Source organism: Saimiri boliviensis, chromosome 21 (assembly GCF_048565385.1).
Source record: "Saimiri boliviensis isolate mSaiBol1 chromosome 21, mSaiBol1.pri, whole genome shotgun sequence".
Lineage (NCBI taxonomy): Eukaryota > Metazoa > Chordata > Mammalia > Primates > Cebidae > Saimiri > Saimiri boliviensis.
In genome coordinates, this window is record NC_133469.1 from 14,037,085 (window position 1) to 14,062,728 (window position 25,644).

At 57.6% G+C, this 25,644-nt stretch overlaps 1 protein-coding gene across 1 annotated transcript; it reads left to right on the plus strand.

Annotated features, from left to right (window-relative positions):
• The first annotated feature begins 676 nt into the window (after positions 1-676).
• IL2RB (interleukin 2 receptor subunit beta) lies at positions 677-24,037 on the plus strand. The gene is made up of 10 exons (XM_003932892.4): positions 677-824; positions 6,612-6,732; positions 7,188-7,302; positions 8,295-8,373; positions 11,759-11,864; positions 13,234-13,382; positions 15,007-15,172; positions 17,135-17,249; positions 19,007-19,091; positions 21,973-24,037. The coding sequence occupies exons 2-10, from the start codon at positions 6,645-6,647 to the stop codon at positions 22,723-22,725; spliced, it is 1,656 nt and encodes a 551-aa protein (XP_003932941.3). The 5' UTR covers positions 677-824; positions 6,612-6,644; the 3' UTR covers positions 22,726-24,037.
• Positions 24,038-25,644: the final 1,607 nt, after the last annotated feature.

Here is a 25,644-nt window from a genome sequence, read left to right on the forward strand (position 1 = left end):
ATTTATTGTACATTTAAAAATAACTAAAAGCATAATTGGATTGTTTGTAACAAAAAGAAAAGATAAATGCTTGAGGTGATGGATACTCCATTTGCCCTGATGTGATTATTACACATTGTATTCCTGTATCAAAATAGCTCTTGTAGCTCATGAATATAGACATTTACCACATACCCATGAAATCAAAAATTAAAAAAAAAAAAAACCAGTCATCTCTGAATGCTAAATGGAGTAAGGGGCTTCCTGGAAGGCAGGGCGAAAAGGGAATCTCCAAAGGATGGTGTGTTGCAGGCTGGGAGGAGGGTGAGGCGCTGGGGTCACCTAGAGGGACGGGCTTGTGTGAAGCCTACGTGTTAGTGGGTATGTGTGTGACCGGATGGCGGTGCCAGAAGTGTGGGGTGGCCTGTGGGAGTTGGTGTGGGGGTGATGTAGGAGGGGAGAGAGGGAGGGTCTAGGTTCCCTTGGCTTCTGTGTGCAGCTAGGCCCCTATTTGAGAGTGAGTGTGTGTGCCTGTGTGTGTGTGTGTGTGTGTGTGTGTGCGCGCTCGCGCGCATGTGTGCCGCCCCCAGCGTAGGAGGCAGATCTTTATCTTGGCCCGGGGTGCTTGAGGAGTTTCAAGCTTTCTCATAAGCCTCATCTCTCTGCCTCTCCACCTCAGGCCTTGCCCCTCTATTCTCTGCACAGGAAGTGGGCTGGCCCTGGGCTTTTATAGCTGCAGCCTTCTCCCGGGCCAGAGCTGAGCAGGGCCCTGGGGAGATGGCCTCGGTCCCAGCAGCGGGGAGGACTGGAGAGCACGCGCTGCCACCGCCCCATGTCTCAGCCAGGTGATGCCCCCTCCTCCCTCCCGGCCCCTGTGGACCAGCCAGGGGGCTGGGAGTGAAGGTCACAGAGAGACTTTCAGCTCAGACTCAGTTCACCCAGTGGTTTCTGCCTGAACTCCCATCCCCCAACTTTATCTTAGAATTCCCCTGGGGAAGGAGTGGGGCCGGCTCTCAGGGTTCCTGGCTGGAGAAAAAACAAGTCCCCAGTCCCAGGTCACCCCTCCTTCCCAATCCACCCAGGGGAGGCTAGGGACTGCTATGGCATGAGGGGCTTCCCTGGGCCCTGTGTGCTGGGCCTCCAGCCTGGAGAGGTGGAGGAGCGGTGGGTGGATAGCCTGGGTGCCCTGAGAGGGTGCCAAGTACGGGGTGGGACAGGCGGGAGCCCCTCCTGCTCTCTGGAGTGGGGCCCGTATACTGGGAGAGGCCTCTCTGTGTTGAGTGCTTATCAGGAGGCTTGTGGAGTGAGTGGGGAGGGGAGGGTCCCCTTGGAGAGCCTGCTGTGAAATGAAGTGTGCTGCGTGGCTTCCGTGAGCCCCAGGCTGGAGGCAGAGTCCTGAGTTTGAGTCTGGGTTTGTCCCTTCCTCGGCTGCATGAGTGGAAAGGTCAGTAGCATCTCCAGGCACTGGGGATGGGACCCCGTCTTTGGGGCTGCCTCAAGCTCATGCTGTCTCCTCTCCTGGGGGCCGAAGCCTCCCACCCTTAACTGTGTTTGTAGTATCTCGGGGGACAGGGGTGTGGAGTGAGGGACTGAGCCATCCTCAAGGTCCCCTTCCTTCCTTCACAGCCAGGATCCCGCACCCAGCTGGGAAAGCCCCTGAAGTTCAATAGCAAGAGACAAACACAGTGTATGGGGCAGTGGGGTGGCAGGTGGAGGGGGCCAGAGGGGACGAGGGGACATGCGCCCCATCGAGTTCAGAGGTCAGGCGGGACGCACCACGGGCTCCCGAGCTTTACCACCCTGTCCAAGCCACCACGTACGCCTGATGGCAGCAAGGGCTCCAGACTGCATTGACCAGGTTCAAATCCCAGCTCTGCGCCCTTCTTGCCTGGGCGAGAGGCTGACCTGTGCCTCAGTCTTCTCATCTGGGAAAAAGGAGGAACACTGGAGCCTCCACATGGGGCTGCTGGGGGAGCTAAATGCTGAACTACCCCTGAGAGCTCAGGACAGAGATGGAGCGGGCACTAGTCCCTGTCCGCAGCAGCATCTCGCTGGCAATCAGATGGTGGGGTCAGCCACTCCGGGCTTCAGTTCTGGCATGGATCAAATTGGGAGGGGGAGGTGAGACCCACCTTGCAGGGTTGTGGTGAGGACATCGGCGTCCGTGGGTGTGACCAGTTTTGAGTCATGAGAGACAGGGCACGTGTGGCTGTGCCTGAGGACCTGGCGAGGGAGCTCTGGACTTGAGGCCCTGTGCTCCACTTGCTGTCACATGAGGCTGGGCTTCTCCTCGCAGTGCGACCTTGAGTGGGTTCCTTGGCCTCCCTGAGGCTCAGCTTCCCCTTTGCAGAATGAGGGTGCAGCCTCAGTGACTGCCAGGCACCCCCTCAGCTCTGAGCCCCTCTGGCACCCCCGCACTGTCCTTCCCTGGACTTTGCTCTGTCTGTGCATGGCTGCAGCCCAGGCAGCGGGAAGCAGACTGCAGAGGCACTTTCTCTGCTTGCCTGGCTGCCTCGAGGCTGGACCTGTGGTTTGTCCCTCATCTTCCTTTGACCTTGTGCCCCTTTGTCCCCCACCACCTTCCTCCCACCCTGGGGCTCTCCGAAGGTCCTGTCCTGGGCATGGGGTCATCCTGAGGCTGGGCCCTACCGGGGGCAATCAGGGGGACCCCCACACAAAACACTGGTGGTGCCCTTGCCTGAGGGCCAGGCTGGCGTGATTAAGCATGAAGGGGCACAGGGGCTGTGGGAGTCCGTCCCCTGGTTGGGCTCTTAGGGGCTGTGGGAGTCCCCTGGTTGGGCTCTGCACTCTTTGGGGTCCCAGCCTTGTGCCCTCTGCTACTGGGGGATCCCAAGAAAGAGGTGAGCAGCCTCCACCCTGGGGAGATCATGCTCCCATGGAGACGATGGGCCAGGCCAGGGCGAGCCCATGGTACCCAGGACATGCACCTGCCAGTCTGTCTGTGCCCTGCTGGGCCCTGACTCCCAGGGCAGGGAGGGTGGCAGCCTTACCTTTGGGACCAGTGTCTGGCAGGGTGGGACAGCATGAGGGGGTGAGCCTGGAATCCCTGCTCTGCCTCTTGCTATGTATGTGATCCTGGGCAAGTTAGGGGCTTGGAGTCTTAGCTTCCTCATCTGTGCAATGGGATAATAAAGGCATTGGGCAGCTTATGTGAGGCTGTTGGGCATATGTGAGGCACTTGGCCCCAGGCCTGGCACAGAGTAAGTGCTCAGTGCGTATGACGAGTATTAGTAGGTCACCAGTGTGTTTACTGTTGTGTGAGCTGTTGTGGTGGGAAGATACATACGGGGAGTTCCCGGGGGGAGAATCCCTGCCTGGGAGGTGGGCAGTCTGCCCTGGCTCAGATTCCGGAAGGGCATCTTATCCACTGCATGACCTTAGGCAATGTATTTCACCTCCATATGCCTCAGTTTCCTCATTGGAAAATGGAGATGATAAGAGTATCGCCACCAGAGGCCCTTATTGCAGCATTTAAAGAGATTTCAGTGGAGTCTGGCATACAGCAACCTGTCAGCCGATGGTTTTGGTGTGGTGAAGGGGGTGGCAAGCAGCGTGCAGGTGGGTTCTGATCCCAGCTCTGTGCTGGGCTCCTGATGTGACTGTTAGCAAGTCTGTTCCACTTCTGGACCTCAGTGTCCCCAAATATAGAACAAGGGACTGGGCTTGCTCAGAGAGCCTTTGCAGCTCTGACAATGTGTGGGCCTCGGACTCTCATTCCTGTGACATCTGCCTTAGGAGATGGAACCCATGGCTCTTGGGACCAGGGCGCATGTCCCTGCTCCACGCTGGCTACGACGTAAGCCGTGAGACAACCCAGGGCCACCCAAAGCGCTCTGCTTTTTTTTTTTTTGCAGTACTGAGGCCTCTGACCACACGCATTCATTTTACTGCATTTATTGAGCACCAACTGTGTACCAGGCCCTGTGCCCAGCAGTTCCTGGAGTGAGTGCCCTGCTGAGCCAACCCCTGGCCAATGCTGCCCTGCTGCTGCCAGCCTAGAGAAAGGAACAAGGCGCTCAGAGGGGCAAGACCTCATCCTCCATTGTGGAAATCAGGGAGGGCTTTGTGGGAAAAGGCATGAAGTGCTGTTTGAAATGGGTTTGAAGGATGGCAGGATCTGTAGGGGACCCAGGGAAAGGATACACTTGGGAAGGGCCTTTGGAGGACGAGCGTCGTTCTCCTGGCCACCTGGAGCCACTGGCTTTTGCAGGCGGGTAGGTGCAGTGTGTGTGTGCTTCTGCTTGGGCACCTGCCCCTGATTCTGTGAGGGCAGAGCCTGGAAGGGTTCGCTGATCTCGTCCCGGTCCCAGAAAGCCTCGAAAGCAGGAATTTGGGCTTTGGTTGCAACAGGGCCACTGCGGGTTTCTGGGCAGGGAGGCGGGTAGTTGGGCTTCAGGGAAGGCAGGTGACAGCCTGCTGATGGGGTGGTGCCATCACAGGGCTGGCCCGGTGAGGGTGAGGAAGAGACAGCAAGTTATCATTGGACTGTCCTCTTGTATATGGAGTGTCCTGGCTGGCTAGGTACGAGGACAAAGGTTCCCTGGAACAGGAAGGGTACAATTGTTCCAGAACTGAAAGTCAGACCGGAGAAGAGCTGGGGATGAGCTGGCTTTTTGCTGGGCACAGGAGCATCCCCTGTGAGGGGGTCCTGCAGACCATCGGGAGAGACGGAGGGGCTTGGGGCTGAGCTAGAGAAAGACCTTGGAAGCTGAGGGCTGAGGCCATTGAGAGACTGGGAGAGAGAAGAGAAGGGGAGTGAGAGCTCGAGGTAGGAGCCGCTGCAGAGGGAAGAGCAGGAGGCAGCAGAGCCCAGAGCCGAGGGGCCTTGGGAGCTCTCAGGATGAGAGAGCTCCTCCCCAGTTCTCCACTCATCTGCCCCTTTCCCCTCTGTCCCCGCCCCTCTGACTTGGGCCACCCTCGTCTTTCCCTGGAAGCCCCCCCCCCATCTCCCTGCCCCCCCCCCTTTGCCTGCTCCAACCAACTCTCCTGGCAGCAGTCCCCTCGCCTTCCCGAAGTGATGGAGTGCCTACTTTCATTCCCCTCCACACACCCAGCCCCTGCAGGGGGTGGGAGCAGCCACATTTCTTGGTTGGCCGTTTCCCCTGCGACAGTGGTGGTCGCCTCACCTGTGTGCTGAACGGAGCTTCCACGGTGGGCTAGGGGTTCCCTGAGAAGAGGCGCCGGCAGACACTGTTTCTTATTGGGCCTCAAATATGGGGGCCCCGGGAGGGGAGTCTGGGAGTCTCCTTGGCAGGAGAGCAGCATGTTGGCTGAAGCAGGAAGGTGGTTCCCCAGGCACCAAGGGCCATGGCGGCAGGCACTCCCGGGTGCAGATCCTGGATAATAGGAACAGGGAAGGTGACCTGGACTGATGCCTGTAAAGGCACCGGCCACCGGCCGCAGTGGCTCACGCCTGTAATCCCAGCACTTTGGGAGGCCGAGGCAGACGAATCACCTGAGGTTGGGAGTTCATAGACCAGCCTGACCAACATGGAGAAACCCTGTTTCTACCAAAAGTACAAAATTAGCCAGGGTGGTGGCAGGCACCTGTAATCCCACCTACTCAGGAGGCTGAGACAGGAGAATTGCTTGAACCTGGGAGGCGGAGGTTGTGGTGAGCTGAGATCGCACCATTGCACTCCAGCCTGGGCAACAAGAGTGAAACTCCGTCTCAATTAAAAACAAAACAAAACAAAACAAAAAGAGAAAGAAAAGAAAAAGCACCAGCCAGGGTCCGGTCTGTAATAGACACTCTGGGAAGCTTAGAGATTTCATGTCTCTTTCCTCCCTGGGGAATAACCTGGGTGATCAACCTGGTCTTGTGGTCTTGCCTCCAGGGAGCTTCCATGTAGCTCCCCTACCTAGGAGAGTACAAATGCGTACAAGGTCCTCCATAGAGGCTAGTGCCGCTGCGGCCCTCCGTACCTCAGTTTCCCCTGTTCTCTAGGGCTCCTCAGTCTTCAGGTCAGAGCTCTTATCTGCTTTTCCGCTTCTCCGAGTTCACGTCCCGATGCCTTCACACCATGGCCTCCACTCCCTTGGGGGAGAGCAAGGGGAAGAAGCAGGCGCTAGCCTCGGAGCCCTCTGGAAGCCCCTCTGCCTGCTGACTTTAGCTCGCTCTGTTTTTATTCCATCACTTGCTTGTTCAAGAATTTTTTTTTTTTGCCAGATGCCTACTATGTGCTGGGCGCTGTTCTAGGAATTGCTGACCTCGCAATGAACAAAACACAAAAATCCCTGTCCTCCGTGTGCTTATGTGCCTCTCTGTGTGTTTGTGAAGAGAGACAGAGGAAGACATAAATCAGTCAATAAACAACAAATAAATAGTGCCATGATGAAAATGTGGGGGTATGGTGAGTAGGGTGCTTCTTCACGCAGTCTAGTCAAGGAAGGCCTCTTGGAGGAGGCGGCAATGGAGCAGAAACTTGAAGGAAGGCTGTGAGCATGCGTGGGGCAGTGGGACGAGCAGGTACAAAGGCTCTGGGGCTGGACTGAGCTGGCACAGGGCAGTGCAGACCACGAATACTGAGGGGGCGGCCCAGCCTGCCTCTGGGGACAGCAAGGCCTGGGGTGTGTATTTACGTGGGCTCTCTCTCCCTCCTCTCCCCCAGGCCTTCCTTCCTCGGCTCCACCCTGTGGATGTAATGGCCGCCCCTGCTCTGTCCTGGTGTCTGCCCCTCCTCGCCCTCCTCCTGTCCCTGGCGACCCCTTGGGCATCCGCAGCGGTGAATGGTAAGGAGCCTGGCATCTGGACAGCTGTGCTTTCCCTAGGGGAGGTGGCTAAGGCCCTGCTGGAGCCTCTTCCCAGAAGGAAAGGAGGGAGAGGTGATGGGGCCACCTCCTGCCTCACCCTCTGTCCTGGACCCCTGCCCTGACACGTGTGCCCGAATGTAGACACGCACGCACGCGCGCACACACACACACACACACACACACACACGCCTCTCCAAGCCACAGGCACGTGCTGCTTTCTGTCCCTGCCCTGCCTTAGCTTGCCTATGGGAACTTGCAGGCTCTGGGGCTCCATTTCCTCTTCTCTAAAGTGGGCCCACGAGTTCCTTCTCCGCTAGTCAGAGTTACCCGCCTCCTCCTCCGGCAGATGTGGGGGCCAGGTACAGGGGCAGTGGGCATGCCTTGGGGGGCCATGGGCACTGCAGTCAGCACTCACACCTCCTCTTGCCCAACAGGCACCTCCCAGCTCACATGCTTCTACAACTCGAGAGCCAACATCTCCTGTGTCTGGAGCCAAGCCGAGGCTCTGCAGGACACCCCCTGCCAAGTCCAGGCCAGGCCGGACAAACGGTGAGCGTATCCTCCTGGCCGCACTGCGGAATCTTAGGATGGTGGGAGCTCAGAGTCTGGATCCTATGCATCGGACTCCAAGGAGTCCACATTTACAGGATCTTGCATTAATAGGACCCACAGACACTTTGAATCACAGGAGGTGGGACCCAGGCCCGGAATCAAGGGATCGTTTAAGAGACTTTGGGAGTCAGCTATTTAGACTTCTAGTACCTGGGTGGAGTCCAGGCTGCAGTGGAGGGGCTGGGGATGAACTAGACAGGGAGGTTTGGGGACACTGAGCTACAAGCCTGCTATGCCAAGGCTGGGCTCCACTCCGGAGGCAAGTGGAGAGGAAGTGGGGAGAAACGGGGTCCCCCAAGCATTTTGGGTAATCTCAGATTTTGAGAGACCCTGTGGGCAGCCGTGGGGACAGGGAACCTGGGAATGGCTGGGGTGCCTGGGGGCTGGGGGGACAGATGTCACTGTGATATAAACATCCAGGTGGCCGGTGAGGGACTGACCCCAGATAGGCTTGATAGGGTCAAGGAGAAGAGGAAGGCCACAGAGAGCGGCCTGGGCCCAGGTGGATCCCGTGGGGTGTGGGGTGGGGAAATCGGGAAGGGAGACAGAGGGCCAGGGTGGGTTAGGGTCCTGGCATCTGGGTGAGTGGTGACTCCACAGGGTTCTGAAGGCCTAATTAAGGAGCTGAGCCTCAGGGAGCTTCGGAGGGCTCTGGGTGGCGAGGACCGCCTGTGCTGATCTGGTTTGTTTCCAGATGACTGCAGGTGCCGTGGGACCAGGCTGGGGTGAGGGGCAGGACAGGCTCCTGTGCGGGAGGAATACTGGGAGTCAGAGAGGGAGGCAGTGCCCCTCATGGAGGTTGGCACAGGGGCCCCAGGCCGGTCTTGCTGCCTGGAGCCATCCTGGCAGCAGAGAGATCTGAGAAGGTCGCTTGGGCCAGCTCCGTGGGTCCTTCCTGTTCTTCTAAGGAGGTGCTTTTGCCTTGAAAGGCCGTGGAACCAAACCTGTGAGCTGCTCCCTGTGAGCCAGGCATCCCGGGCCTGCAGCCTCATCCTTGGACCCCCCGATGTGAGTAGACCACCCAGGGAGAGGGTACAGGGAGAGGGTAGCCTCCCAGCTCCAGGCTGCAGTCTCAGGGTGGGCCTGATGCAGGGGAGGAGCTTGGGCCCAATGGCCGGGGCTGAGGCCAAGCAGAACGCCCAGCACAGAGGAGGAGGTGGAGAAAAACACGTGACACCCCAAAGCGTGGCCTCAGGGCTGCCCCGGGGCCAAGGGAACCTTCACCTGTGAGGCATCCGCCACTCTGCTTCTGCTCCTGCTGTCTCCCCAGCGCTTTGTGGGTCCTATGACACTTGTGTTCCTTATCAAGTAAGATGGTCCCCGGTAACTAATAATGACCACACCTGCTCTTCCCGGAGTCTCGGCGGCGCAGCGCAGTGTGGGGGTAAAGGCTGCATACTCAGGAGCTGGATGCTCCAGCCCTGACTCCCCCTTACACCCGCTGAGTGACACTGGGCAGCCCCTGTGCCCCACTTTCCCTTTCTGTAGAATGGGCATTATAATAGTACCTACTTGCTTGGGTCAAGGCCCAACAAAGGCTTTGTTGTTCAGGACCTCCCCAGCATGAAGGTGGGACCTCACCGGGGACCCTCCCCCTTCTGCCCAGGCTGCTTGGGCCAGGGGCACCTGCAGGCCAGTGCCAAGCTGTCCCCAGTGCCCCCTTGCCTTCTCAAAGTCCGGGGGGTAGAGGGGGCCGAGGCAGCCGGGGCCAGTGAGTCAGCGCTGCCCCGAGCTTGCGCATGTCTGGCCTGGCTGTGGCAGCGCCTGGGCTTGGCCTTGCTCTGAGATTGGAGTGGGCATGGGAGCAGGGAGAGGCCAGACAGTGGGAGCAGATGCCCCCAAGCCTGTGGGGGCAGCGAGGGTCCTCTTGGGGACCCCGAGAGCACAGAGATGCCTGGGTCCAGGCTTGGGTGCCACAGCTGCACCAGGGGAGCTCCTGGCTACTTTGGAAAGGGCAGGGGTCCTTCTTGTCCCCAACTTGCACTGGATCCATGGAGCGTGCAGCCCCGGCTGTGCCTCCGGGATGGGATCGGGCGCCAGAAGCAGGGAAGAGACCAGACAGTGGGAGCAGACACCTCTGAGCCTGCAGAGGCAGGGGGCATCTTCCCAGCCCCTGAGAGTGCAGGGACGCCTGGGTCCACAGCCACAACCTGGGCGGCTGCAGCTGTGCCAGGAGCGCAGGTCTCCTGACTACTCCCTGCTTGCAAGAGCACTTGGGTTTCTACCCGGGACCCTGAGAGTGCAGGGACACTTGACTCTGCAGCTGCGACTTGGGGGGATGCAGCCGCACCGGGGAGAGTGGGGGCTCCTGCCTGATTGCAGCCCCCAAGAGCACCAGGAGGTCGGGGTCCACAGCCAAGACTTAGGCAGCTGCAGCTGCGGCCGGGAGGGCAGGGCTCCTACCTGCTCCATGGAGCGGGAAGCCCCAGCTACACCTCCCTGCTGCAGCCAGTGTTTTAGCAGCAGTCACTCCAGAGAGGCAGCTGCTGCCATCACCTGCAACCCCATGGGGTTGCAGCACTGTCCCCTTCTTACCAATGAAGACACAGGCTCAGAGAGGTATGGTCCCTGCCCAGGGTCACACAGCCAGGAAGTACAGAGCTGGGATCGAACCCAGGCCTGCGGGCTCTGGGCTTGGGCTTTTGACCATTGCATTAGGCTGCCTCCTCTTGCTTCTTTCTCAATACCTGGCCATGTCTGTGTTGGTGTACATCAAATTATTGTCGGTCAAAGCCTCTTGGGCAGCAGCGGGCTCTGAGGACACCCAGACCACATCTTCTACCACCATCGGGTTATATATATTCTGGAGGGGCAGGAGAGTGTGGAGATGGAGTCCCACAGTGGAGCTGATAAACTCACAGCCTCTGGAACCCGATGCTGTGTCCGGGCAGGGAGCTCTGTAGGTGGCCTGTTTCTGATCCTGGCTCCACTATTTCTTAGCTGTGTGATCTCAGGCAAGTCCCTAAGCCTCTCTGTGCTTCAGTCTTCTCAGCTATAGGATGGAAATAGTAACAGTACCTGTGCCCAAGGGTGTTGAGAGAATTAAATGAGATGATATATGTAAAGTGCTCTAAAGAGCACCTGGCACAGTCTGAGTGCTAAGGGGAATGTATGATTGGCAATATTTTTACAATGAAACTAGGAATAATGATGAGACTGTATTATCTGGGAAAATCCAGCCCCCAGAGCAGGTATAAGAAGGCTAGGACAGGATCTGTGGGGTGGAGAGGAACTGGCCAGTTTGGGGAATTCTAATGACCGGGTTTAAGGTTTGTTCATCGGGGGTCTTAACGCAGGTCAGAGGGACTGTGCCCACGGTCCTGGCCCTGAAATCGGCATCCTGGACCTCAGATCCGAACAGGCCTGCACGAATGCTTCTCAGATCCAGGCCTCTGGTCCAGATGTGGCTGTGGACCCAGGCGTCCCTGCACTCTCAGGCTCTGGGAAGATCCCCCCTGCCTCTGCAGGCTCGGAGGTGTCTGCTCCCATTGCCTGGACTCTTCCTTGCTTCTGGCACCCGATCCGATCCTGGAGACAGAGCCAGGCCTGCGTGATCGATGGATCCTGCACTAGACCTCCCCTAAGCCGCTCACTCGGCAGCCCTCTGTCAAGTGTGACGGGCCAGGACTCGGAGACGCAGTCATGCTGCAGGACACAGAGGGCCTGGGTTTAAACCTGGGCTCCCCTGCTGTCCAGCTGCATGACCTCAGGCAGGTCCCTTGACCAGCCCAAGCCTCAGGCTTCCCAGCCACACCGTGGGATGGATGCTGTGTGCGTTGAGGGGCTGGGGCATCTGAGCAGCGCCTGCTCACAGGAGATGCTCAATACCTGGCCGTTTCCTTCCAGAAAATTCAAATCGTTGGGATGGGGAGAGGTGGGGAAGGAGAGGGCCTTTCACACTCAAAAATGTTAAATAGGTACAATTCCAGACGTGTACCTTTGTGGTGACTTACCAGCTTGCACGCCTCCTGTGACAGGGAGCTCACTCCCTCTCAAGGTAGTTGGAGGTACCTCTCAAGGTAGCTCAAGACCTAACCTGATCATTTTAGATCAGGCTTTGGTAAACTACCTTGACCCACGGGCTACATCCAGCCCACTGCCTGTGTTTATAAATAAAGTTTTATTGGAACACGGCCCTGCTATTCATTTAGATGTTGTCTGTGTCTGCTTCACACTACAGTGGTAGAGTTGAGTCATCGTGACAGAGACCATGTGGCCTGTAAAGCCAAAAATAGTTGCTATATATGGCCTTTTATAGAAAACGTTTGCTGCCTCTGCCTTGGGTGGCGGGGTATGTGGAGAAGCTCCCGTCCTCCCCAGGCTATCCTGGTGGCCTCCCCTTCCCCCACCCCCAGCTGCCAGAAGCTTCACCTCTGCTCTCCTTCCCCTGCAGTCTCAGAAATTGACCTCAGCGGACATTGTCAACCTGAAGGTGATGTGCCGTGAAGGGGCGCGATGGAGGATGATGACCACTCAGGACTTCGAACCCTTTGAGAACTGTGAGTGAGGAAGCCAGGGTGGGGCTGGGGCAGGGCTGGCCACCCCCTTTCTCCCGCCTCCTCTGGGATCCTCCCTGCTCCAGCCTCTCTCCCCTGCAGCTTCCACACCTACATCTGTCCACCTCACTGCCCACTGTTCTCAGGATGAAGTCCTGGCTCCTTACCCTGGCATTCAAGGCTGCTCAGGCTCCAGCCCTGGGCCTCCTCCCTGGCACTCCCCCTCTTTCAGCCTGTATTTCTGCTACAACTAAAGGCCTGTCCTCCACACCCACCTTGCCTACCCATGCCTCTGAGCCCTTGCACATGCCAGTCCCACTGCCTGGAAGGCTCTTACACCTGGAAAATTCCCACTCATGCTTCAAGGCTTAGTCGAGGGCCACTTCCTCCAGGAGGCCTTCCTAGACTCCCCTAGCTCTTTGTACATCCTCTTTCAGGGACTGTCTGTCTCGGGTTGTCACTGCCTGATTGTAGGTCTGTCTCTTTCACTGGGCTGTGAGCACCCTGAGGGCAGAGTCTCTGCCACCCCTGTGTCTCCTTGCCAGGCACCCAGCGCTAGGTCTCGTCAGGACAGTGCTTTGGGAAGGTTTGTTGAATGCCCGAGTGCCTGCCTGCTGGCCTTGGGGGCCATATCCAGGGAAGCAGTGGGGTAGAAAGAGAGTCAGGCCTGAACTGGATGCGATCTGACTGGCAGACCGTCAGACCTGTCTGAGCCTGAGTTTTGGGGAGAATCGGAGACACCTACCCCAGAGGCTTATAAGGCATTTTTGAAAAAGACACAGAAACTGCTTACCACGTAGTCAGCACTCAACATCTGCTTATCACTTACGTGGTTCTACAGATCTCAGAAGTATAGAAACTGAGACTCACTTAACTTCAGAATCACACAGTGTTATAATCCTCACATTTCAAATAAGTGAGATGATCCAGGTAAAGCTCTCAGGTCACTTCTAAGTGCAGAGAAAAGCTGCCGTGAGCCGTTCATTCAGCAGATACTGAATCAAATACCAGGTAATATTCCAGGTGCCAAGGACACAGCAGACAACCAAGTCCCTGCCCTCAAGGAGCTCCCAGTCTGCTGGGGGAGACGGAAAGTGAATAAAGAAACCAAACCATCTATTTCGTAGGGCAGGTGATAATAAATGAACACTGGGAGTAAAGATTCAGCAGGCAAACGGGATGCCGAGCTGGGGTGCTCAGGGAGGGCTCCTCTGCAGGGGACCATTGAGAGGGTCCTGGAGGCAGGGAGGGAGCAGCCCCGGGGCTCTGGGCATGGGGGTGGTAGGACATGCCAGGAGGGGGGAGTGGCAGGTGCCAGGCTCGAGGTGGGGGTCATGCCTGGCGGCTCTTCCTTCCCCACTCTTGTCTCCAGTTCGTCTGATGGCCCCCATCTCCCTCCGAGTCGTCTACATGGGGACCCACGAATGCAACATAAGCTGGGAAATCTCCCAAGCCTCCCACTACTTCGAAAGAAAACTGGAGTCAGAGGCCCGGATGCTGTCCCCAGGCCGCACCTGGGAGGTGAGAATGTGGCCCAGTCCCCGGCTGCTCTGATTCCTCCTTCCTGTCCTGGTCCATGTCCTGTCCCTTTGTCATTTCGGCGAGATCCCATCAGCCTCAGGTGGACGGACGGTGAGTGACAGTCCAGTCCTTTGCTCTTTCTGCCCTGCCTGGGGCGGCCTCCCCTCCTTCCACGTCCCCTTATCTAGCCCCCTTAGCCCTGGGCATCCAGCTGGCAGCAGTTTCCAGGCTGACACCAGGGAAAGATTCAGACACCCAGGAGGCAGGCAGCTGCCCAGCCCTGTGGGCTTTCAGAGGCCTGGGAACCACCCTCCATGCGTCAAAGCCCATCTGCTCCAGGTCCACGGGGGTCTGTTGCTTATGCATTCACCTTATCCTCGAGTCTTTATTGACTCAATTGCTCACTCAACAAATATTTGCTGAGCACCTACTATGCGCTGGATGATGGGAGAGAGCAGAGGGTGAACCCAGCAAACTTCTGCTCTCAGAAATCTCACGCTGAGGCGGGGCAGGCAGGCAGTCAGCAGCCTCATCAACAGGCTCTGGGACGGTGACTGTATGGGGTAGTGACAAGTTCCATCAGAAAACCAAGTGGGGCAAGGTATTTGAGAGTGACGGGCACAGGCTATTTGAGACTCAGGCGACCAGGGAAGGCCCCTCTGACACCGGGGGATCCAGAAGAGCTGGCCTGCAAAGATCTGGGGAGAGTTTGCAAACACGAGGACCTGCCCCGCAAAGACAGGATGGTGCTGTGTGTCTGGGGAGCGACACAGTGTGGTAGGGCTGTGAGGAGGTGCCCTGCTGTCTGGTCCTCTGCAGAACAGACTGCAACAGGGCATGGGTAGAAATCAGAGAGCAGCTGTAGGCATGGGAGAGGGAGGCCGCTCAGGCCTGGGTGAGTGCAGCTGGGAGAGAAGTGGATGGTTCTGGAATGGCTCCGGGGTGGAACCAGGCTCTGGGGTTGGAACCGGGTTCTGGGGTTGGAACGAGACTCTGGAGGTAGAACCGGGTTCTGGGGGTGGAACGGGGCCCTGGGGGTGGAACCGGGTTCTGGGGGTGGAACGGGGCCCTGGGGGTGGAACCGGGTTCTGGGGGTGGCACCGGGTTCTGGGGGTGGAACGGGGCCCTTGGGGTGGAACCAGGTTCTTGGGGTGGAACGAGACTCTGGAGGTAGAACCAGGTTCTGGGGGGTGGAACGGGGCCCTGGGGGTGGAACCGGGTTCGGGGGGTGGAACCGGGTTCTGGGGGTGGAACGGGGCCCTGGGGGTGGAACCAGGTTCTGGGGGGTGGAACGGGGCCCTGGGGGTGGAACCGGGTTCGGGGGGTGGAACCGGGTTCTGGGGGTGGAACAGGGCCCTGGGAGTGGAACCGGGTTCTGGGGGTGGCACCGGGTTCTGGGGGTGGAACTGGGCCCTGGGGGTGGAACCAGCTGATCAGCTTGACGCTCGGGCTTTAGGGGATGAACCTGGGGTTTGAGGCTCCAGCAACTGGGTAGTGAGGGGGCTTTGGGTGGGAAGGGAGTGGGGTGCAGCTGGCAGGGGGCAAGGAGGGTGCTTCGGTGCCCAGCCTTCTGGCCCTGCCATGGGAGGTGAGGTGGGCACTGACAGTCCTGTCTCTGCCCCAGGAGGCCTCCCTGCTGACCCTCAAGCAACAGCAGGAATGGATCGTCCTGGAGATGCTCACCCCAGACACCCACTATGAGCTTCAGGTGCGAGTCAGGCCTCTACGAGGCAAGTACACGACCTGGAGCCCCTGGAGCCAGCCCGTGACCTTCCGGACGAGGCCTGCAGGTACTGGCGGGCAGCAAGGGTGGGAGGGGGCTCAGGCAGGAGATGTAGGGCTGAGGGTCCCACAGGGTTGTCGGGTGAGCCTTATGCTGTGCTGAGGCGCAGGATCCGAGAAATAAAGAGACAGGACACAGAAGCACAAGGAAAACGCAGCTGGGCTCGGGGGGCCGTGCTGCCTATAAGCGGAGTCAGGCAAGGCCCCGAATGTCCAGAAGCATGAGTGTTTATTGTGTATAGGTTAGAGGGCAGGGCAGTGAGTGAAATCATTTTTAAGGTTAGTGATAGGGTCATGAGCAATAAAACATGGGGTCCACTCCCATTAGGTCACCTAGGCCAGGAGGTGGACAGCGCGCAGCAAGGGGCCCGTTCCCATGAAGGCAAGGGCCGTGTGCAGTAAGGGGCCCACCCCCATTAGGTCACTGAGGCTTGAAGGTGGGCTGTGCGCAGTGAAGAGCGTGCAGTGTGCAATACTTCTATCTATGGGCAAACTACTTCTAAGAAGATGTATAGGAGGATGCTTTAAGTCACACAGCAGTGACAGAGCTGTCAAGGTTACCACCACCTTCTGGCAGCTTCCAGTGGATTCTGTGGGAAGATGCTTTTCAAGCAGCACAGTAGCAAGAGCGGGTAAAGTTCGCAGTCACCAAGGTGGATTGCCGTTCCGAGGGCAGCCTGCCATGAGAACTGGAGCAATGTCCTACAACTCCTTTATCAGGAGGAGTGGCTCTCGCCCCAAGCCTGCCATACAGCGGGTGTCTTCATGATACTGAACGCTGCCGCCTGGGCCATGGATTCTTGTCCTGGTATAACTGTTTTTCCCTTAAATCATGCTCTGCACTGTATCTGCTCTAGACATTCTTCCGATTATAAGCTGCTTATCCCTTAATTCATGCTCTGTACTGTGTCCACTCTAGGCATCCCTCCAATTATGAACCAAGATATAATTATAGGTATGTATGTAGGGAAATACTCTTTAGGCACTCATACTATCAACTATTATATGGTTATATAGAGAGGATTACATAAAGGGAGACTTCAAGCCCTAATTCTATAAACTAATATATGATTATGTAAAGGATTATATAAAAGGAAATAGCTGAGTAGTAACACTATAAAGTGAGATATTCCTCAAGCCCTAACTGTGCCAGAGTTCTGCTTAGTCCTCATTCCTTGGTGCCTATATGGGGGGTTACCCACAGGAGGGGTGGCTGGGGATGGCCCTGGGGGCAGCTGGGAGAGAAGCTGCTCCATCCTCTCCCTGCCTGGGGTGAGGGTACAGCGGTCAGCTCCATCCCTCACTTGCTGTAACCCTGCAGGGGGCCGGGTTTTCAGACAGGAATGAGATTCAGTGAGGGGACCGTGGTTGCCATGGGCCCTGTGAGTTGGGGAGGGGTAGAAAAGCTCTTTTCACTTCTCTCCAACCTGAAATGTCAAATGCCTGGTTTCTGCCGGGGCTGGGGGTGGCTGCTTTCACCTCTCGGCCCCATCTGTGAAATGGGTACAGTGACAGCGAGGCAGGCCTGCTGTGAGGCAGGTGTACGAGGCCCCGGGAGCCTGGACCTCAGCAGGTTTGCTGCCGCCTGTCCCTCATTGCATCACATTTTGAGTTCAAGTACAAGCAAGACCTGGGGTCCTCTAAGTGGTGCTTGGAGGGAGGGGGAGGGAGGGGCGCAGCCAGGCAGAGCCCAGGCTGCCGTGGGGGTGGTGGGTGGCTGTGGGCTTGCCAGGTGGGCCCATGGGATCCGTCTGGAGCTGAAGGAGCTCTTGGAAGGCCACCGTGTCATTTCTTTTTAGCATCAAATCTGGCTTCCCAGAGAGGACAGGCTTAGCAGAACTCTGTCTGCCCCCAGCTCCCTAGACGCAGGCCTGCCTGGCAGGGCCCTGGACCGGGTGTTGGAGTGACCCAGGGTGAGTGGGGGCGCTTCTCTAATCCCTCTCCTTGCTGTTTCTCCCGCCGCTGGGCAGCCCCTGGGAAGGACACCCTCCCTTGGCCCGGCCACCTCCTTGTGGGCGTCAGCGGGGCCTGTGGCTTCATCCTCTTGGTCTACTTGCTGGTCAACTGCAGGAACACCAGACCATGGTAAGAAGGTTCTCCTCCCCTTCCTTTGTGCTCCCACCCCAACACACACACACATACATGCACACACAAGCACACATGCACACCCCCCCATGAACACGCACATGCACACACATGTACACATACACACTCCCGCCCCAGCATGCACACACGTGCACGCACACATGCATGCACAGGCAATCACATGCACACACATACACTCTCACCCCAACACATACACACACACTACACACATGCACATGCACAAACACACATGTACACACACACGTACACGCACACATGCCACCCTGCCGGGTCAGATTCCGGACGGCCCCCTGCTCGGATACACTCCTGCTTCCTCTTCCTTCCAGACAGTCTTTCCTGTCCAAAACCTGGCCTTTCCCTGTGTCCGGGCCCCACAGGGGAAACCTGTGGAACCAGCCCGAGGGGAAGGTGGGAAGTGCAGCCCTCCAGGGAGCGCCCCCGGGGTCCTGTTCAGAGCACTGTTCTCAGGACTGGAGGTGCCCGCGTGCCTGTGTCCGGGTCCCCGCCGGTCCATCTCAGTCTGACTGCCGTTGGCTTATTCCCATACCCACTGAGCACCAGCTGCGTGCCGGGTGCCGCTCAGTGTGCTGGGAATGGTGCAGGCCGTAGGCGTGGGCCCCAGCTCCGTGCAGCCCACAGCCCAGAGGGGAAGGCAGATAATCACGCAGGCGTGTAACAACACATCGGGGTCAGGATGGCAGAGGAGGGTGCCGACGTGTGGCCGTCCCTCGGGATCCGTGGGGAAGTGGTTCCAGGCCCCGCCCCTCCTGCCGATACCAAAGCTGGTGGCTGCTCACTAAAGTCCCTGAAGTTTTTTTCTTTTTGGTGGGGTGCTGCTCTCTGGACCCCCGTCCTGGATCGGTGGTTATTAGCAGTGTTCAGAGCCCGTCTCCCCTTTCCTCACAAGAAGACAGGCATCCTCCACCCACCCGTCGCCTCCCCCAGCTCCCTGCAGGCTTTCAAGGGAAACGATATCCCTGCAGGGCGAGAGGTCCTCTTCCAGGCAGGGGTTCAGTGGCCTCCAGACCGCCCTCCTCCTTGCCACTCTTGCGTCCCTTCAGTCGTTTCTTGACCACGTCATTCTCCTGTTTAATTCTCTTCAGAGGCTGCCTGTTGCACCGAAGTACACCCCGGCCCTTCAGAGCCTCCACCAGCCATGTGGAACCTTTATGCAACTAAAAAATGGTGCATCTTTCTTCCAGGCACTCAGCTTGGCAAGCAGGACGTGGGCTCGAATTCAGCCTCACTCACCACCACCTCTCCTACTCCCTGCCCAAGCCTAATGCCGTTGGGCAATACACAACCTGAACCACCATCCATGGCAGCCCTGACAAGGAAGCTTCTCTCTTCTCTCCCTCCTTCTGGTTCACTCCACTTTTTCTGGACTCCTCCCTCCCTGACTCTCTCTCTGGTGGGTGTGTTTGCCCCCACGGACCCCCACCTCTCCATCTCATGTAGCACCCCGTTCTCTGTCTCCACGGAACGAACACATGCTTTGTATCTGTCTCCCCGTCCGAATGTCAGCTCCTTGAGAGCAGGGACCTCCTTTGCTGGCCATTCTTGCCTCCTCAGCACCCAACACAATGTCCTCCCGCAGTGAGCACTCCGTCGGTATCGGCAGAATGCATACAGAAGTAAATGTGGCTCTGTACCCTGCTTCCGGAGCTGTGGCGCTGACAGCAGGAAGCCATGGCCCTTCCCATTCTCACCCTCCTTCCCTCCTCTCCTCTGTCCAGGCTGAAGAAGGTCCTGAAATGTCACATCCCAGACCCCTCGAAGTTCTTTTCCCAGCTGAGCTCAGAGCATGGAGGAGATCTCCAGGTAGGAGGCCGGGGCAGGGAGGCAGAGGAGGACAGGGGTGTGAGTGGGACGAGGGGGTGGCAAGGGAGTAGCTAATTTTGTGTTTTTCCAGAGGGGACAAAACGCTGAAGTGAGCAGCCTCCTGGGTGGGCATGGGTCTTTTCTCTATCTCTGGCACTTTCTGTCTGAGCTGGACCTCCTGGGTTCTAATCCCAGCTCCACCACTTTCTGGTTGCATGACTTTGGGGCAGCTGTGGAGCCTTTCTGGTCCTCAGTTTCCTCACCTGTTAGATGGGGAGAAAAACAGTGCTATTATGTGTCCTGCCCTGAGAACATGGGCCGGTGCACAGTAAGTGTTCCAAAGGACCCTATCTGGTATTAGCGTTGCCAGTCTGCTGAATGAACAGAACCTGTCAGTGTGGGCTCTCTCTACCCTACGGTCTGTGCAGACATGTCCTGTGCCCTGTGCTTCTCCTGTCCCTGCCCAAAATTCCTGAGCAGGCTCCGTAACTTAGCTCAGATGCTAACAAGTCTTCCGGTCACTTTGAGTCACAAAACACCGACCTCACTTTTTTTTTGAGACGGAGTCTCACTTTGTCACCAGGCTGGGGTGCAGTGGCGTGATCTCAGCTCACTGCAACCTCCGCCTCCCAGGTTCAAGCGATTCTCCTGCCTCAGCCTCCTGAGTAGCTGGGATTACAGGGACACACCACCACGCTCAGCTAATTTTTCTGCTTTTAGCAAAGATAGGGTTTCACCATTGGCCAGGCTGGTCTCGAACTCCTGACTTCAGGTGATCCACCCACCTTGGCCTCCCCAAGTGCTGGGATTACAGGCATGAGCCACCGCACCTGGCCATTACTTGCAGTACTCTTGGAGTGCAGAAATGTATCTCCTTAAAATTCTTCCCCCAGCCTTGAAAGGTAGCAAGATTCCCATCTGTAAGGTACTCAAGCAAGCCATGACTGCCTGTGTGTCAGAAGCATGGTGGAAGAGATTCCCCAGTGAGCCGGTTGGAGGCTGGACTAGCTTAGCTGCGTGCTCAGATTCTCTCCGGCTTCAAGTCCTGATTTTATGGGCCTAGGACACTGGGAGGTGGGAGGGTCCAATTCCAGCTGAGGGCATCCTGGGTCTAGAATCCTGCCTGGGCCTAGTGTGTGGATCGCACTGGGAGGAAGGCACGATGTGGCTGGGGGTTGGGGCTGGCCAAGCGGGCCCCACTTCTTCTGCATCTGGGTGAGAGACCTACCCCTATCCTCTCTACCCTAGGGCCCACAGAGGCCACCAAGCCCACCCTCCGCTTCCCAGGGGATCCTGGAATGTGCGTGCAAGTGTGGGAGTGTGTGTGACGGGCACGAGCTTCTCCTGAAGCGGCCTTCAAGGCATTGTGGGCAGAGGACAGGCCCGGGAAGTGGCTGGCTGCAGGCAGTGGGCCTGGCTCTCTGGCGCTGGCCACAGGCCTGGCCAGTGCCTCTCTGGCTGCTCACTCGCGGCTGCGGCGCGGCCCGGCCCTGCCATAGCCCCAGGTATCATGAACCTCCCCTGACCCATGCTTTTTCCTCTCTGCCCAGCCAGCGACTCCTCTTTGCCATCCTCAGTTGACCCTTTCTGTCCCTCTCGGCCTTTTCTTTTGTGACATAACTCCCGGTTGTGGGAAGGGGGCAGATTTAATTGAGTGATGTGCGCATGCGTGTACATGTGTGCATGCATGTGAGTCTGTGTGTGTGTGTGTGTGTGTGTGTGTGTGTGTCTGTGAAGCAGTTGGTTCAGCCTCAGGGACTCCCCCTGGAAAGGAGAACTGGGCATTCACTGCTGGTTCATTAATTCATCTGAAATAGATCCATGAGACCTGCCAGCCCCGCGCTGGGCACAGAGTGCTGGAGAGCCCGTCGGGCCTGGCCCCTCTGCTTAGGGGGCCATAGTCCAGCTGCTGAGGGCTCCCGGGACAGAGGGTTGGCAGTACCCTCAACTCACCCACCCGAGGCCCTGCCACATCACTGTCCCCACGCTGCTGTACAGTCTGCATCTTACCCCGTTTCGGGTGTTTACATCTCCATTTGCTTACCTGACGTCTCCCTGGTGACCTGATGGGTGACAGCGAGGAAGTCAGGAGAGATGTGGCTAACTGTTGTGGAAACTGAGGCTAAGAAAGGTGCAGGAGCCCGCCCAAGGTCACGCAGTCCGTGAGTGCCAGGGCCAGGGCTAGAACCCAGGTCTCCCCACTCCTTGCCAAGGCTCTCTGGATTCCTGAGCAACTGAGAAATGCTCTGATGGGCACTTTCCTCTCCCTGTGTGGGGACGGGATGGAAGGCAGAGGGAGTGGGGGCTGCAGGGAACTGAGGGGGAGGCGAATTAGGAAACCATCAGCTCCCCCCAGAGACATTCCCACCACAGTGTGAGCGGGGACCCTGGGTCCTTGATGGGGCCAGGGCATGTCCCTCTCTGGGCATCTGTAAGGTGAACAGGCTGTGCTTTCAGTGCCCTTCTGCTTTGGCACGGGTGGATCGATTCACACACTTGTGCTCGTGCCCGCTGGCCAGTCTGAGGACTCTCTCCTTGCTGTGTCCCCAGCATCTAAAACAGTGCCAGGCTCACTGCAAGTGCTCAATAAACAGTCACTCTTGAGCAAGTCAATATTCCTGGGCACGACTGGGAGCCAGGCAGGCCTGTGCTGGGCTGTGGGTCAGGCAGTCTCCCTGGGCGGGTGACCCAGAGGGCTCCCCAAGCCAGTGGGTGGGTTGGGGGAGTGCAGAGCTACAGTCAGGGAGGGCTTCCTGGAGGAGGCAACCCTGGGCCAACTGCTTCAGGAGGATGAGTCGTCAGGAGCTGTTGAGAGTCCAGAGGATGGCGTGGAGGGTGAAGGACGCCCCAACTTACCCACCCCTGGCCTTTCTCCGACCAGAAGTGGCTTTCCTCGCCCTTCCCCTCATCGTCCTTCAGCCCTGGCAGCCTGACGCCTGAGATCTCGCCGCTGGAAGTGCTGGAGAGCGACAAGGTGACGCAGCTGCTCCTGCAGCAGGCCAAGGCGCCCGAGCCCGCACCCTCAGGCAGCAAGCGCTCGCTGACCAGCTGCTTCACCAACCAGGGCTACTTCTTCTTCCGCCTCCCGGACGCCCTGGAGATCGAGGCCTGCCAGGTGTACTTCACTTACGACCCCTGCACGGAGGAGGAGCCTGATGAGGGTGGGGCCGGGGCGCCCACAGGGTCGTCCTCCCATCCGCTGTGGCCTCTGTCAGGGGAGGACGATGCCTACTGCACCTTCCCCCCGGGGGATGACCTGCTGCTCTTCTCCCCCAGTCTCCTCAGTGGCCCCAGCCCCCCAAACACTGCCCTTGGGAGCAGCGGGGCCAGTGAAGAAAGGCTGCCCCCTTCCTTGCAGGAGAGAGTCCCCAGAGATTGGGACCCCCAGCCCCTGAGGCCTCCCACCCCAGGAGTCCCAGACCTGGTGGATTTTCGGCCACCCGCAGAGCTGGTGCTGCGAGAGGCAGGGGAGGAGGTCCCTGACCCTGGCCACAGAGAGAGGGCTGATTTCCCCTGGGCCAGTCCTCCTGGGCAGAGCCAGGTCAGGGTCCTTAACTGTCGCCTGCCTCTGAACACCGATGCCTACTTGTCCCTCCAAGAACTCCAAGATCAGGACCCAGGTCACTTGGTGTAGACAGATGGCCAGGGTGGGAGGCAGGCAGCTGCCTTCTCTGTGCCGGGCCTGAGCGGGGGCCTGTTGAGGGCTCTGTGCCCAAGCCTAGTCCACTGCTGAGGACACTCAGTGTCCAGGTGCCTCTGGACGCCTCCACCCAGCTGGCCCCACCGCTGCACACTTGGCTCATCCATTTCCAAACCTCCATGGCTGCTCCCTGGTCCCGCTGCCCCAGCTGGGAACTGTGTGTGTTGCTGGGGGAGGTAACTCCTCAATTCCCTCTTCAATCACCCAGTCCCACGAGTTTAGTCTCTGAAGCATCGCCCCTCTCTAGCCCTGCGGCTATTCCCCATCAGTCCCCAAAGCTCTCCAGGGCTCCTTGCCCACCTCTTCCCTGGGTTTTCCACCCCAGCCTCCTCCCTTCCCTCCCCCTCCATAGAGCAGCCTGAGCATGCTTTCCAAAACCCAAATATGGCTATGCTCCTCCCTGGTTCAAAAATCTTGCATGGCTCCCGCTGCCATCAGCCCCGCTCCTCAGCCTGGCACCTGCACCTCCGCATCATGTGAGGACAGTCCCTTCAGCAACCCTCCCTACAGTTCTGAGCTGCTCAGAGCTCCCGCACACCCCCTCTGTCACACCTGCTATTCCCTGAGCCTGCTGTGCCCTCCCCCTCACCTAGGTGACAAACTCCCCTGGAGGGAAACACTGCCTCCCTTAATCTGCCAGAAATTTCTAACGTCAGTGCTGCAGGGCGAAGCTGGCGGGGACCCAGGGCGACTGGAGAAAGAGGCCCTGTCACTTGGGATCTCTGAGACCTCAGAGTACCTGGCTGCTGCCTCCTTCATGCTGGGCCCCAAGTATGGGCACAGGTCCCCCCACAAGGTAGATGCCTGCTGCGTCTTCCCACAGTGGCTTCACAGACCCACAGGAGAAGCTGCTGGAGAATAAACCCTGGGGTCCGAGGCCCAGGCAGCAGCCCCTCCTAGTGCTGGGCCTTGATGCTGCCAGTCCTGGGACCTCCCAGTCCCCCCGCCACTGGAGGGGTCTTCTCTGCAGCTCTGCAGGGGTTGGCACACTGGTCTCAAAAGGGCAGCTCCACAGGACAGGGTCTCGTTATCTTTTCACTGTCCTGGACACAGTGCCCAGCACCCCATCGTATACCTTGGATGGACACATGAATTACCTGGCGCCACCTCATCTGGGCTCCCTGCGCCTGACATTCACACAGACAGGCAAAGTCCCATGCCCATGAGGTCCGGCATGCCTCCTTCTGCAAGGGACGCATCCGCACACCTCACAGTCTTCCCCCTCTCACACAACTGGCCCCTTCCTTCTCATACTCCGCCCCTCCCCGCCCCGCCCCGCCCCTCCCCTCCCCTCCCCTCCCCTCCCCTTATCTTTCCTCTGCCCGAGGCAGATCGCATTGCGCCTGCACTAATAGGCCCTGCTCACAGCTGATTGGGCACTTGACCACATGTCCCCATAGGCTGAGCAGTAGCCTATGAGGGGGCTTGGCACCAAGCTCTGTCCAATCAGGTAGGCCGGGCCTGAACTAGCCAAACAGATCATCTCTGCCTTGGGCATTTGAACTCAGGGAGGGAGCCCCCTGGGATCAGGCGCTTGCGGACTAAGCTACCTGGAGAAGGTGGACAAGAATTGAGCCACTGAGCAGAGGACCTTGGGCTCCCAATAGAAAAATACCTACTGCCGAGAGGGCTGCTGACCATTTGGTCGGGATTCCTGTTGCCTTTATATCCAAAATAAATTCCCCTTTCTTGAGGTTGTCTGAGTCTTGGGTCTGTGCCTTGGGAAGAGCTTATTCACAGGACAGTCTCACCTCCTGCTGTAGGGTCCTGCATGTTCCAGACCACAGGGAGCGCCACACCTTTGCTGTGTGTCCTGGGCAACCTACTAAACCTCTCTACAAGTCAGTTTCCTCATCCCCCAAAGGGAAATTGTATGTGCCTGCTCCGGGAGGCTCCCACGTCTTGGGAGGGTTACAGTTTTTAAGTGTTAGTCATTTGTGATCTTAATAATCTATACATCGGTATCTTCTAATGATCTGTGTGTGCTATCTTTGTGATTATTTTCTTAATACTTTTTCTTGAAGTCAATTCATTGTTTGTTAAAATACATTTATTTAAAGAAAAATATATTACTCTGTAAATGAAAAGAAAACGATTTTCACTATGAATAAAAGGTAACTGTACAAAGTAAGTACAATGCAAGAAAATAGTGTTGATGTTCATTGCCTGAAAGTCTGTTTTCGCTTAAAGGGGAAAATTAGAAGCAGCTGGGAAGCTGCTGAAGGAATTCCAGGGCCAAATGCAAACTTCCTACTTGAGAGAAAGGAATAGGATTGTAAGTAAAGGGAATAGCTTTTTCACGAATAGGAGTCAGGTGTGTCTTATTCTGTGTTTAGGCGTCATCTCGTGGCCATATCCCACAAGGCTATGCCTGGGGAAGTGTTGCACTAGATGACAGATCTCTCTCTCTCTCCCCAGGTAAATAGATAAATAGGTAGATGGATAGAGCCCTGATGAAAGTTGGACCAGATCGTGGATGGCAATTTCTGGCATTTATAAAGCCATACTCATAGCAGACATTGCTAATCAATTGCACCCATGTGTGGCAGACATTTGTAATCAACCACAGCCCTCTTGCAGAGCCTGGGTACAGCTTTGGAGTCTGCGATATGGTGCTATAGGCAGCCTCATCAGCTGATATCTGATGACATCTCTGGACCACACAATTCCTCAGCTTCCTAAAACAAAAGGAGCTCTCATGTTTCCCAACTCCGACTTCCCAGGCAGGGAAAACTAAGGCTGAGAGGATGGAGACTGGAAAGCTGAGAGGGACCTGCGAGAGGCAAGCCCAGGGAACCCAGCTGTCCCTGCCATGCCTGGTGAGAGAGTTGAGCTGGCAGGGAGCAGAGTCAG